General features: G+C 37.0%; 1 protein-coding gene across 1 annotated transcript in view; it reads left to right on the top strand.

The window, feature by feature from the left end:
- Pdcd10 (programmed cell death 10) overlaps nucleotides 1-14206 on the top strand; it is a 41189-nt gene that overhangs the window by 21265 nt on the left and 5718 nt on the right. The window contains exons 3-5 of the mRNA XM_013016261.1: nucleotides 5285-5338; nucleotides 10092-10209; nucleotides 11407-11533. Coding sequence (XP_012871715.1) covers nucleotides 5285-5338; nucleotides 10092-10209; nucleotides 11407-11533 — 299 coding nt within the window. The remainder of the gene's footprint in view (nucleotides 1-5284; nucleotides 5339-10091; nucleotides 10210-11406; nucleotides 11534-14206) is intronic.

Raw genomic sequence — 14206 nt, 5'->3', positions numbered from 1 at the left:
TAAAGGCAAAATGGCTTCATACTAACCAAGCAGAAGAAGATAATAACACAGTAGAGTTAGTATTATACTGTGAAGCTAAATGATTCACTAAGTTGTATTCAACGTGCATCATAAGAGTTATTCATTTCCACTTTAACATTTCATCTATAGTAGCTGCAATGATGGTATAGAATATGATTTTAAAAAAGATTGTTATCTACTGGGACATCCGTATACCTGGAGAAATTTTAGCATTGTTACTCTTGCTTCCAATGCAAAGTTATTTATGGCCTTCTGGGAGCTTGAAGCTTAGTAAACTTATTAAAGTTATGTCTAGACAGCTGAGGAATATTCTTGTTTAACCATCTGCAGCAGAGTTCAGAGTGTAAGTATATTGCATATATTATAAATGTTCTGTGAAACAGGCCTCCTCATTGCTTAATGGAATAATCAATGTTTAGAAACCTCACACCAGGCTTTCACCTATTTATTCTTTTGATTCTTTGTGTATGGAAAAAAGAGGTAACTTATTGTTTTACTTGAGGAAAAAGGAGTGTGTATGTGCAGAGAAATTGTCTTAAGAAATAATTCCTGACATAGTATATGGCGTATGAAATCAACAATTTTGCATCTAAATATAAATATTAGATCATCAGAGATTTGTTTCTTACTGAATCACAAGAATGGTCTTCTGAATAAATAATATTCCATTCAGAAGTATTTGAGTCAGCTATTTCTGCCAATTTTTGGCTATCTGCTGGCCTAGTCATTTGGGAATATTTCTCTTAATTTACCTGCTTCGATTTGATTTTCTTCCATTGGAGGAAACATTACCCAGACCTCAAATTTTGAGCATAGTGAGCATTACTTCTTCACAATTAGATAAGGATTTTACCTGCTGGGTTACCATACAGAAGCAATGTTAGTATTTTTGGTTTGAATTAATAAGCTGCTAAAAACTTAGGGAGATTACATGATTATAATGTTATCTCAATTTGTTCATTTTAAAGTCAGGATTAAATAATACACTTAATTTTCAGAATGTCTGTAAAATAAATGAAATAAGGAACTGTAAGGTGTTTAGAATAGTACCTAGCATCCAGCATTATTAGTAAGGAATCTTTCATATATGATTTTTTGACAAAACTAGCATCATACATTAGTTTTATATTCATTTGTATTCATTTGCACTGATAATCATGAACTCAGGGCCTCACTCTCTTGCTTAGGTGTTTTGTGTGTGTGTGTGTGTGTGTGTGTGTTTAACTAAACGTGTGTGTGTGTGTGTGTGTGTGTGTGTGTGTTTAAACGCTTGATTACCTGAGTCTTGCCTCCATTTTGTTTTGTATTGTGTCTGGCAGTGTTTTAGTAGAATATTTTTGTTCTGATTATCTGTTATATGGCCTGTCCTACCTTTTTTTTTTGTCATTTATATTAACAACTTAGAAACTTACTTTTTTAAAGGAGTGTTTATAGAACTTTCTTGAACCAAACATTGCTATTGTGCTTAAATTCACAGTGGTAGCTCAAAAGCGAATAGATGACTTCTTCCATCTCTTTGTATTCTTCTGGTTTGTTTAGTTTTTTGTTGTTTACTTTTGTTGTTGCTTTTCTTTTGTTCTATACTTGGCTTAAGCCCAAGGCCTCCCTCTCATCATGGCTGGTGCTCTACCACTTGATCCACACCTCTACCCCCAGCTATTTTGTGAGTTAATCAGAAATGAGAGTCTCTCAGGATTGTCTGCCTGGTGTGGCTTTGAGCCTGGCTTTGCAGCTCTCAGCCTCCTTAGTAGTTGGGATTATAGGCATCAGCTACTGTCCCTTGGCAGTATGTGCCTGTTGTTTGATGAGACAGACTCACCTTATTCTCACTTAAATGGCAAGAGATTTACGTGTAGTTTCTATTCTTGTAACTTGACCCATTTTAATTTCTTACAAAAAATAGGATCAATAATTTGAGGGGAGGAGGCATAGCCAAAAGGAGTGCCTCATAGGAAAAGCTAATCTTGCTTGATTTTAAGGAACCAAGTAGATTGGTAGACAATTTGGAACCAGTTAACCTAATTATTTTGACCTTTTAAAAAACAGCCTTCGCAAGACTATGCAAGTCTCTTGAAAACTTGAGCAACCAAAGGAAGGGCTAATTGGATTATTTTGAATGATGAGTTTTGAAACCTAACTCCATGCTAAAAGAATATGGGAGTATAAGATCCTTCTAGAGGGAAGACTGTAATAAATGAGTTCTTTGTGGAGTAGAAATTACATGTCAGCTTTTAAAATAGTTTTATAAGGTGAACCAAAGAGTTTAACTTGGACAGGTGCAGCCGTGTTCGTAAGTTCTCACAGAAACTGCACAGAATAAGTTATAGAAGTTCATAAAACTTGATGTAGATAGAAGGTAGGTTTTTGTTGATGCCCAGTGTTGAATTCCTTGCTTAGCCATTGCATCCAGGTGATTCCAGTGGGCATGTGGCCTTCTTACAGTTGAAGTCAGAACCTGTGTACCCTTCTTCTCTCATTCTGGTTTGTCTTGAAATTCTACTCTTCACTAGTGGTGCAGGAGTCAGGTACAGCTGAGGCCTATGCAGTGCTTTTTCTTGCTCTGGTTCCATTGATGTCTTTTTCATTAGATCTCAAATGTGATGAGTGTGCTATGAACTCTACTCAGTTGTTTTCAGTCTTTAAATAGGTCAGGGCACTTTAAAGACACTCTAGCCAAAGACATAGCTTACAGAGTGCAGGGTTAGTTTTTTTTAGTCTGTCTTAAATTTACTTAAAATCATCATGTCATGTGTTACCTGAAGAAAGCCCTGAGTGGCGTAACTTCCAAGAAAGAGGATTTTAAGATGCTAGGCCAAGAATCCTCAATGTCCTCTCCAGTTTTAGCTGCTGGCGATCCCATCACTTTCACATAGCTGTGGAGGTGTGGGTCGGCAGTCTCTCCATCCCACATTCTGTCCCCTCACATTGACTTCTTGTACATGGAGGAAACTCAAGAACCAACAGTTGAGAGATCTGATGATGGTTAAACTTCAGTCTGGAAAGAGTGAGTGCAGAGAATCTGGGTAGCCTTTTTTTCTTTTTTATTTCTTCACAGGTTTACAAGTCAGGCAGATCTGTATAAATTCTGGTTCTATACTTACTAGATGATTAATAATGGTTACCTTTATACAGACTGAATTTCTTCCTCTGTAAATGAGCGTGATGTTAGCTAGTTTCAGATTTATTATTAGCAGTAGATTTATTCTGCTCGTAAATAGGTACTTACTTATAAGCCCATAATAAGTGTTCAGTAAATAGGAGCTGCTAATGGAATATAGAATGTTACTAGAACTACTACTGTCAGCAGAACTGGTAAGATGATCATAGCTTTGTCAAACAGAAGCACTTCTTACTGGGTTGATAGTGTAAGTGAGGTTACAGATTTTCCAAAAATGTAGATAAATTTACTGATAGTCAAGCAGTATGAACGCCTCCTGATTTATTGCAGGATGCAGGGTTTCTGTGTACCCCACATGACTCCCCACCGCGCTCTGCTGAGGTACTTGACAGCTCACCGACATTGCAATTTAGTAAAGGATGTCTAACCTACCTAGGAATACACCTCTTAGTAAACTTCATCTGGGATTCTAGAAATCTGGAAGTGACTAGCTGTTCTGGGTTTCTTTTGCTTGCCAGTGGGGTTGGTACAGAATAGTTTAATGCTGATACTTGAGGCACATATCTGACTCAAACCTGGTCAAGGCCTTGTTAAAAGATGATGATATATAAACCCAAAAAAGGAAATGGGCTCCTATCAGGATGGAAACATTCTTTCCGTCTGTTTGTCTGTTCTAACCTCCCCTGCACAACTCTTCATCAGTGAGCTGAATTGTTCTTTTAAGTTTAACCAGTATTAACTTACAATTATAGGAGTAATGTGGAAGTATTTCATTGTTGGAAACATACCTTTGTTTATTTTTCAAAAACCGCTTCAAGTTAATTCCCATATCTGCTTCTCTGTCACCTACTAAGATAACATATTATTGCACGGCTTTGGAAAGCCTGATTAAGCTAAGCTAACTGGTTCACTGATTGCCATTTCTATCTTGCTTATAAAATTGAAGTATTGGAGATCCTCTAGGTGTGTGTATAGAAATAGGTTATTTATAAAGTGGAACAAAATTTGTTTTAGAAATACTCACTTGCATGAAAATCTGTTACGGTTGTGTTGCTTCCCAACATCCAATACTGTCCTACATACACATTGAGTTGAGTTTTATTGAGTTAGCTGGTTTAGTCTCTAAGGAGTAAAGAAATACAAATTTCATTGAAGCTGGCTACTTCAAGCTTGGCAGTTAACTCTTCAACAAGTGAAACATGTGTCCTGGAATGCTCACCGAAAACTGAACTATATGAAACACATATGAATGTATATCTTTTGAAATTATAAACCTCACATTTGATATAAAAGTGTGTTATAGAAAAGCATTTGTATTGAACTTTGTTTTTTTAGGTGGTCATTTTTTTAATGTTGTTGTAATAGAAGACATAGAATATCTCTGAAATCCTGATGGTCCACTATTCAGTTTGAATAGTGAACCTCAGACCTGCAGTGTACTAAAGGATGAAGTAGATCTTTCTTAGTTTAATTCTGGGAAAGACTCTGAACAAGTTTCCTTGTATTGGTCATTTTATATCCGTCAGACATATATAAATACTTGCTATGCATTTGCCTTAAGGCACCCAGAGTTTACCCTAAAGTTTAAAGTTTTTAAGTTTATTTTTTGTCATGGTACTGTTGATTTGTATTCTATTTGTTTCACAAATTTAGTTTTAAAATAGAGTGCATTTTATTTTTTAAAAAGTCATTAAGAGCAGGCACCAGTGGCTCATACTTGTAATCCTAGCTATTCAGGAGGCTGAGATCTGTGGGTAGAGGTTTGATGCAAGCCCAAGCAGAAAAATCCCTGTGAGACTTTTATTCCCAATAAACTACTCAAAAACTGTAGCCTGCTCTGTCACTCAAATGGTAGAGCACTAGCCGTGAGCACAAAGAGGCTCAGGGAAAGTACCCAGGCCCAGGTGGCAAAAAAGAAAAACAAAAAAGTCATAAAGAAACAAACTATACTTGCTGAGATTTCCATTGAAAATTTTAGATAGTGTATGTAAAGAATTATGCTCATCTGCCTTAAATAGCAAGTATTTTTACTTAATAAATGATGGGAGTATCAGTATAGATATCACAGAATGAAGTATCAGAAATGTGTTTTTAATTTAACATGAGAAAACTGATGTCATTAATGATTTTACATTTTCATTGCAGCTAGAGCGAGTAAATCTGTCTGCAGCTCAGACACTGAGAGCCGCATTCATTAAGGTGAGGTACAAATACTTTATTATGCTTAAGATATGTGTCGTATCTAAGTCTGCATACTGTGTAATCGTGGCCAGGCCAGGTAATGTTCTTTTAGGGAAAACTATGGCATTTTAGACCTGTTGTATGTTCTGTAAAGTGGTAAATCCTTCAAAAGGTGAGTTACAACACCTTCTCATATCTGTGGTTTTGATAGTGACTTTTTAAAAGATGGTTTATTTTTTCACTTTAAAGTATATTTTTATGTTTTTATTTTCTATTGTTTGATTTGTACAGTTACAGCTTGAATGGGTACCCTTCACATTGTGTAATTATTGAGCATAATAGGTAACTCATGATACAATAAAGATTATTTTGAGAATATATAATTAAGCCACTCAAAACAAATCACAATCTGTGTGTTAGTGGTTCACAGCTATAATCCTAGCTACTCAGGAGGGTGGGATCTGAGGCTCATAGTTTCAAACCAAATGGGCAGAAAAGTTCTTGAGACTCCTGTCTCTAATTAATCAACAAATATTTGGAAGTGGAACTGTGACTTAATTGGTAGACCACCATCTTTATGCAAAAAAGCTGAAGCACAGTGCCCATGCCCTGAATTCATGCTCCAGTATTCACACACACACAATCTTTCTTTTTTGGCTTCAGACCTGAGCTGTTTCTTATTACTACCCATAAGTTTCTTGTCAAGCATGAAAATACATGCTTCTTCAAATTGAGATGTATTCAAGTATAAGACACACATTTTGATGACTGTACAAGACAAAAGAATGTAATATATCTTATATTCTATATTGATTGTATGTTGATGTGTTACACATTTTTGATGTACTGATGAAATAGTTGTACTGTAGCCTCTAGAAAACTCCCAATTTTGCAAGTGGTTCATATGTAGTTTATGTGACTTTATTTTGGATAGCTCCACTTCAGATACAATGTACATGTTGGTTGGGTATTTATCTTCCTTTCCAACCCCCCAACTATGTATCAAAATGGATTTTTAATTATTTGAATATAGTTACATTGCGTATAGTTTTATATATATGTATATATGTATGCATATATACATATGTACACACACACACACACACACACACACGTATAGGTTATAGTTCCCAGGTAAAATATTTGAATGTTTAGCAGGAAATAAATTCCACTTTAAGTTTTAGTGCGTGTTATCTTTGGGACATTCATAAAATAGGGAAAAATAATGAATTTCATGATGGTTTTCATAACATAACACAAGCAATGACTACCATAGAGTCGTTAATTTGACTATACTAGATATTTTGATACTTCGATAATTTATTATTTTATTTAATTTATTTTGGTTTATTCCCCTTTTTGTTTTTGTTTTTTCGAGATGAATCTGACTAGTTTGCTTAAGGCTTATCTTTGACTCCTGGCCTTAAGCGTTCTTTCTGCCTTAACCTTCCAAAAAACCAGAACTGCAGGTGCGCACCACTGCACTCAAGCTCGCAGCCTCGATTCTGTGCGCATGTGTGTCTATGAGAGCTTGAGGTCAGCTCTCCCACTCATGACTGGCAGCTCTCCCACTGAAGCCACACCTGCATTTCCACTGTTTTTGCTCTGTCATCAGAGGCAGTGTCTCACAGACATTCTGGGCTCTTTAAGTAGCCAGGATAGCAGTCGTGAGCTGCCTTGCCCAGCACAACATTGATTCCTAATTGAAAATAGTGACACTTACTCTGAGGGAAGACAAATTAGACAATACTGCATTGATTCATTTTTTAATTATGTTTGGTTTCTTAAATTTCAAGTGAAATTAAAGGAGGGAATATGCATATATTGAACACACAGAGATTTTGTGAGAGGTCTTTTTTTTTTCTGCAAAAAAGATGAAAAACACCTTATTTAGCCAATCTTTTAGATCTGTGTTTGCAATGAGCAGATCACAACAGTGATTTTCATCAGACTTTATTAACTTTTTATTTGGAGCAAAGGAGGATTACAATAGCACCCCTTCCCCCAAAGGGGAAAAACTATTGAATGTTATCTTTTAATATATAGCTCAACATGATTACCTGTAGCTCTGTTCTCTTTGGCACTTCTCCTGTCTTCCAGGTTGAGAAGATTTATCCACGGAGGTCTATGACTTTACCCTTTGGAATACAGTTTTTTTCATTCTAGATTTATAAAAACTATAGGTACCCACAAAGTTCAGGTTTGAAATCTGAGAGAAAATCCAGGTATGCATAGAGCCTCTGGATTAAGAGCAGACATACTTGTCAGTCAGTGGCATTGGATGCATTTAAACTATTAAAATAAGTAGTTTAATAGGACTTTAGCCAGAAGACTACTGTTCCCAAACAATGTGCCCACCAGGTACCCTGAAGCCCCACAGCCAACCCAGAGGGGTACTGTGAATTACTTTACCAGTTCTCAGCAATGTAGACAGTCATACTCAACTGCTTCTTGGTGCTGTGTGAACTTACCCTGGAGTCAGTATTTGCAGTTTCAACATACTAGACTAGTCTGCATTCCTCAGAATGAGGTCACATCTTTCTGAAGCTGGACGGTTGGTCTCTGTTGTGATAATAAGCAAGAAAGTCAGTGCGCAAGAGGAAGCTAGGGGGCAAGTCTACTAGAATCCAACATTTAAGAAATTGTCCACTGCACCCTGGGTTTAAACATCCCCATCATAAATACTTAATGTTAGGAATAAAATTCTGCCAGGCACTGGTGGCTCACATCTATAATTCTAGCTACTCAGGAGGCTGAGATCTGAGGATCGCAGTTTGAATCCAGCCCAGGCAGTGAGAATTTTAGTTCCAGTTAACCAAAATCTGGGCTCAAGTGGTAGAGTATCACCCTTGAGCAGAAAAGTTAGTGGACAGCACCCAAGCCCCACTATTAAGTTTAAGTCCCAGTACTGGCAATAATAATAGTAAATAATAATAATAGTAATGTATCTTCTTCATTACATGTGCAGTATTTTTTTAAGGTTTCTAAGTTGTAAGGGGATACTAATTAACTGCTTAATAAATAGCAGTGTTAGTGTTAGGTATTTCTTTTGACACTATGATTTGAGAACGTTCGGGACCTGTGTGAGACAATGCAGTACAAGTCCCCAGTGTTAGTATTGAAAACTTTGTTTAGACTTAAAGCATTTTGACTCTTTCAGCACCTCGTTTAGATGTCTAACTGCTGACATTTCCTGCAAACATGTAAGAGATAGTTCCCATGCCTACAGGATAATTATGTCAGTAGATATAATGCTTCTTAAAGAAGGAAATATAAACCACTCTAAACCAAATACTGCATTAATGAGATTAATAAACATCACATTAAGCCAAATTTGGATAGTTTTTCTTTTGAAATGAATTTTCAAAACTAAATTATACCTTAAAACATAATCCATAGAAGGAAAAATTAAAATAAGTCATATGAGAGATGGAGTACAGTATTATTAATCGCCTATCAAAATGATTTCTTTGAATGCCATTTGACAAGGGTTAAAATGAACTCAGAACTGAGATAAAATGCATGTTTTTCTTTCCCATTGTATTCTACAACCTTTTTTTTTTTTTTTTGAAAATTGAGAGCTAATAAGAAACAAGCAGCAGCCCGGCGCCGGTGGCTCACGCCTTTAATCCTAGCTACTCAGAAGGCTGAGATCTGAGGATCGCGGTTCAAAGCCAGCCCGGGCAGGAAAAGTCCGTGAGACTTTTATCTCCAATAGATCACTTGAAAACTGGAAGTGACACCGTGGCTCAAGTGGTAGAGGGCTCGCCTTGAGCCGAAGAGCTCAAGGACAGTGCCCAAGCCCAGAGTTCAAGCCCCACAACCGACAAAGAAAGAAAGAAAGAAAGAAAGAAGCAGCATAATGGAAAGACATGCAGGAACAAATAGAAGGTCTAGCTTTGGTGACAGAGTGGTGTGGAAAAGGCAGAGGCCAAGTGCATGCCACACAAGGATGGAGGAATCATAAAGCATGTTTCTGATTGCTGTAATGTTAAGGAAGAAAAGAAAAGGAAGCAGGCTTTGAATGTGAAATAGTTTAAAAGTCTGAAAATCAACTTTGATACACTCTGGACTCTTCCTTCTTGCTGTAGGTAGATTTAATGCCCTGAATAGTCCACGTAACACAGACCAGTTCAAGTTCATTAGTGAAACAAGCTTCAAGGTAGGGAAAGGACCAGTGATGATCTGAAGATAGTGAAGGAAGCATTCTTGTCACAAAAATAAAATGGGAAATGAAAATCATAGTACGGGAAAGTAGTTAGGGGTTTTATAGCCTTCACAAAACCTGTGAAAGAAGTCCTGGTGTTTTACTTTGGGTGTCTCTGACTTGTTGTTAATTTAAATGCAGTAACTTTGTCAAACTCTGGCAAAATGAGTTATTACTTGATACTTGCGTTGCAGTGTTAAAATGTACTAGTGGATTTAATTAGTGAAAAAGATGAAAAGAATGTGTTTATATCTGTATATATACATGTATACATATATACATGTATGTATATATATATATACATATGCATATATTGCTTTGTTTATAAGAAAATGTGTGAACAAGTAGGAAATACTTCAGGTTTTTAATGTTCACATGACAAATTGAGGAACATAATGCAAAGTTAATCATGCAGAATCTCTAACTGCCACCTTGTTTTAGCAAAGATTACTGTCCTCATGAGTGATCCATCTCTGATATTCAGTAAGTCATCAACAAGGAATTATTGACTTCAAAGTGTTGATCCATTTCCATATTTCAAATTTCTCATTTTTTTTCTTACAGGCTGAAAAAGAAAATCCAGGTCTCACACAAGACATCATCATGAAAATTTTAGAGAAAAAAAGTGTAGAAGTAAACTTCACGGAGTCCCTTCTTCGTATGGCAGCTGATGATGTAGAAGGTATCAGAAAGAAGAGCCTTATTTAGTTGTTAAAAGCACTTGCCTCAGTCATTGTCATTCCAGAGGCTTCTGTCCTCCCCTTCCTGCCTCCTCTCCTCCTTCCCCACTCTTAGGATGGTGACAGTGGAAATAATCTATAAAAAAGGACGACTTCATATTTTTGTCCGACTTAATTATGCAAGATGTTTGCTGATGCCATATGCTTTAATTTTTTTCCATTAATAAAAGGCATGCCACGTTTCAGTTTCACTGTTGTGGAACAGTTCTTATACCTTGTTTTAAATTTGGAAAAGAACATTTGTTCTGGGCTATATAATCTACTTTCCCTCTTCTTCCTCTTTTCTTTCTGTATAATAATTTAAAAAAATTCTTATTAATGTGTCTCAGTGAAAATAAATAGCCGTTGTCTGCTAATCAGAAAAAAAAAGTATAAGGCTAATTTCTTACTTATTAAGCATTGGTGGTTCAACTCATCCCATGACTTCAAGGAAGCTCTCATCCGTTTTTGTAACACAGAATTGCTGACGCTACAGGGCCTCCAGGTCTGTATTGAGCCTGGAGAAAGCTGACTGTCCCTACCAGGTCTGCTTGAACTTCCCTTCTAGAATGTTTTGTGATCCCAACCCTTGTTTTGGTGGCACTGAAAGTGTTTCTGGAGTATTTGGGGTTTTAATACAGTAAGTCATGGCATATTCAATATGGGCATGTTGAACTGTTAAACACTTTTCCTATGGATAGCTTCTTGTTGCCTTTTTATTTTTTATGTATTTATTAAGGTTTGATTGTTAATTAAGGATTAGTAATAATAAGGTTTGGTAAGAATTAATTGTTAGTATAAAGGTTAATAAAGCTTACCATTAAGGTTTTCCTGTAAAATGTAGCTTTAGAGAACTGGTGGACTTGATTATGCCACCTCCCTGTTAATGAATTAACGTTTAAGTTCTTATGATGTATTGCCACTTATTCCTACTTGAGACTGTTTCGTCTTTTATCCTGTAGTATTTTACCTGGAGAGAGCTCTTACATTACTTCTGGATTAAGTTGAAATTGAGAGAATTTTCTTCTACCTTGTCTTTTCTAAAGGTCTGGCCTTTTCCCTCTCCCACCTCCTTTGACATCATTGGGAACTATTAGAATAATAAATGCTTGAACTTACTGGGGAGTTGCATGTTTTTCATTCTGCATTTGTTTTATCAGAGTATATGATCGAACGACCAGAGCCAGAATTCCAGGACCTAAATGAAAAGGCACGAGCACTTAAACAGATTCTTAGTAAGATCCCAGATGAGATCAATGACAGAGTGAGGTTTCTGCAGACAATCAAGTAAGTGACGCTTTTGTTTGACTTTGTTTTGGATCTTTTAAAATCGCTTCACAGGAACCATTTGCCCTCCACAAGTTAAATTACTGATTTGAAGTAAAATTTTTGAATGCTACATTTTTATTAACTTAATGTTTTCAGAGTATACTACTTCTTTTTAGAATGTTTTATTTTAAAACAAAAGAAATGTGCATAAACTGAAATTTGTAAATTTAAATAATGGAAAATGTGAATGACTGATTAAAAGGAATGAAGAAAATCAGTTACTAATAAGAGATACAAATTTCCAAAATAGGCCATTAGATAAGTCCGGCTCATAGATACCAATAGTATTTTCTAATAATGACAAAATGGAGTCTCTAACCTCTTCTTTTTTTTTTTTGGGTCCGGCCGTGGGGCCTGAACTCTGGGCCTGGGCGCTGTCCCTCAGCTCTTCAGCTCAAGGCTAGCGCTCTACCACTTGAGCCACAGTGCCACTTCTGGCTTTTTTCTTTTTGCTTATGTGGTGCTGAGGAATCGAACCCAGGGCCTCGAGCATGCAAGGCAAGCACTCTACCAACTGAGCCACCTTCCCAGCCCCTCTAACCTCTTCTTTTCGAATACACTTACCCAATACTTCGTTGTGTGGGGGTTGGAGGCTGGCTGGCTGGTGAGCTGCTATGTGGATTGTTCTGGAGCAGTTCCTCAGACTGGTCATGCACTCTTCAGTGCCCAGGGGAACAGGGATGGGTAGAAGGATGAAGGTGAAATTCCAAACATAGATAGGAAATATGCATGTTAACACTAGTATCTGATCTCTGTCTTCAGCTTCAATGGTTTGGAAATAAAGCAAGCTGGGATGACTATAATATCCCTAGTCGGTGCAGTGTTTTGATGAAACCATAGGTAGAGATTGACAGTCAGGAGAGATTGGCATGCAGCTTTGTCCGGAGGAGGGTGGAGCTAAGACTACTTAACTATATGAAAGGAGAAGACCATTACCTGTTGATGGAGTTTAACTTTTAATTTGATATAGTTAAAATTAATGTGTATAACTGATAGTGATTCTATCTATATTAAGATTTGAGATTTAAAATAGTATTTCCAAGCTGGGCATCACTGGCTCACACTTGTAATCTCCTAGCTACTCAGGAAACTGAGATCTGAGGGTCCCTGTTGGAAACTAGCCTTGGCAGCAAAGTCTAGAAAATTGGAGGTGAGTGGTACCATGGCTCAAAGTGTAGTGCTAGCCTTGAACTAGGGATAGCCCTGAGTATAAGCCCTATGATCCCCCCCCCAAAAAAAAATACATTTACACACACATACACACACGAGATTCAACTTCTTATCACTGAAGTAGAATTTATTTAATCAGTATCAGCAACAATAATCAGTTGCTCTAACCTGATGATTGGTATGTTTCAACTGTTTGATGAAAGAAATGTGATCAAGAGCATTGCACGTAGAATGCCTGTGTGGACTAGCGAGCACTCTGGCTGCTGTGGTGGAGCCTGGGTGGAAATGTGGTTGAGAGGCCTCATCCTGTTGGCCTGATACATGTCCCCCCACTTGGGAACCCTGAGGGGTGGGGCTCTATAGTCACTAGAAGGGTGAAGCACTACAAGTTTTATCCATCATGCTAGACAGAGGTCTAGACAGAAAGGTTTGGTGAGAACACTGGTATTTCAGTTCTGCTTCCAGGAGTGTATCTGAAACAACTGAATGCACATTTGTTACGTTCTTGGGCTAAAATCATCAGAGTGGGTTTGTTTTTAGCTAGGAGTTTCATGAGGACTGCGGAAAAGCTTTTCCAGGGCTGTCTAGTCTAGACCGCACTGAGCATGCAGTGCAAGGATTCCTTCCTTTAGTGTTTACATAAGCATAGATTATGCTAAACATAGATTATGCTAATCTACAAGTCTACCTCTCTATACTAGTTTTTGGTATGGGTTTAGCGCTTAACACATTTACCATTTCATTTCATGCTCACGGAATTTTCTCCAAAGCACCTTCATTAAAACTTGCCTAATTCCTTCCTATTCTGCTCACACTGTCTGCAGAATCCATCTGCTTCAAACTCTTAATTACATGATAGTCTTTTTAACCCAGTTCTTTTCCTGGTTAATTGTCAGATGTGTGTTTTGTATTGGTTTTTTGCTCTTAGAAGAAACAGATTCTTAGATAATTATTAATGTAATTTAGCTTAATCTGGTACAAATCTTGGTGTTATAAAAGAAAGAGCTTTTCAAATGTGGTAACATTTGACAATTATTTCAGATTACATTTAGCGAACATTTTTTAAAAAAACAGTTTGATATATCATTAGCAGCCATTTGCCTGTTGTCCAAAAAGAAGACAAAGCTTAAGGACAAATAGGCGCAGTGGGTAGAGTTCTTTATGAAAGCTGAGCCAGCTGTGCCTGCTGCTACCAGGCAACTGTGATGTTTAAGTGTATTCGTCAGTACAGTCAACTGGGGAGAGGTTTTGTTGGCTTGTTTCTTCCTTTCCCACTATTAAAACCATAGACAGACTCTCATCTTTTTAAGTCCAGCACAAAAACATGTAAGTACATTCTGATGGGGTACCTTACCTCGTGATGCTGCTACACATGTGCATCAAGTGGTTGTTTAGACACATTGATCTCTTCAAGCATTTTTTTTTGTGGTAGACGCTTTCAACATCTTTTGATCTTTTTGC

Source organism: Dipodomys ordii, unplaced genomic scaffold (assembly GCF_000151885.1).
Source record: "Dipodomys ordii isolate 6190 unplaced genomic scaffold, Dord_2.0 Scaffold30, whole genome shotgun sequence".
NCBI lineage: Eukaryota > Metazoa > Chordata > Mammalia > Rodentia > Heteromyidae > Dipodomys > Dipodomys ordii.
This window is presented reverse-complemented; position numbering and strand designations above follow the sequence as displayed.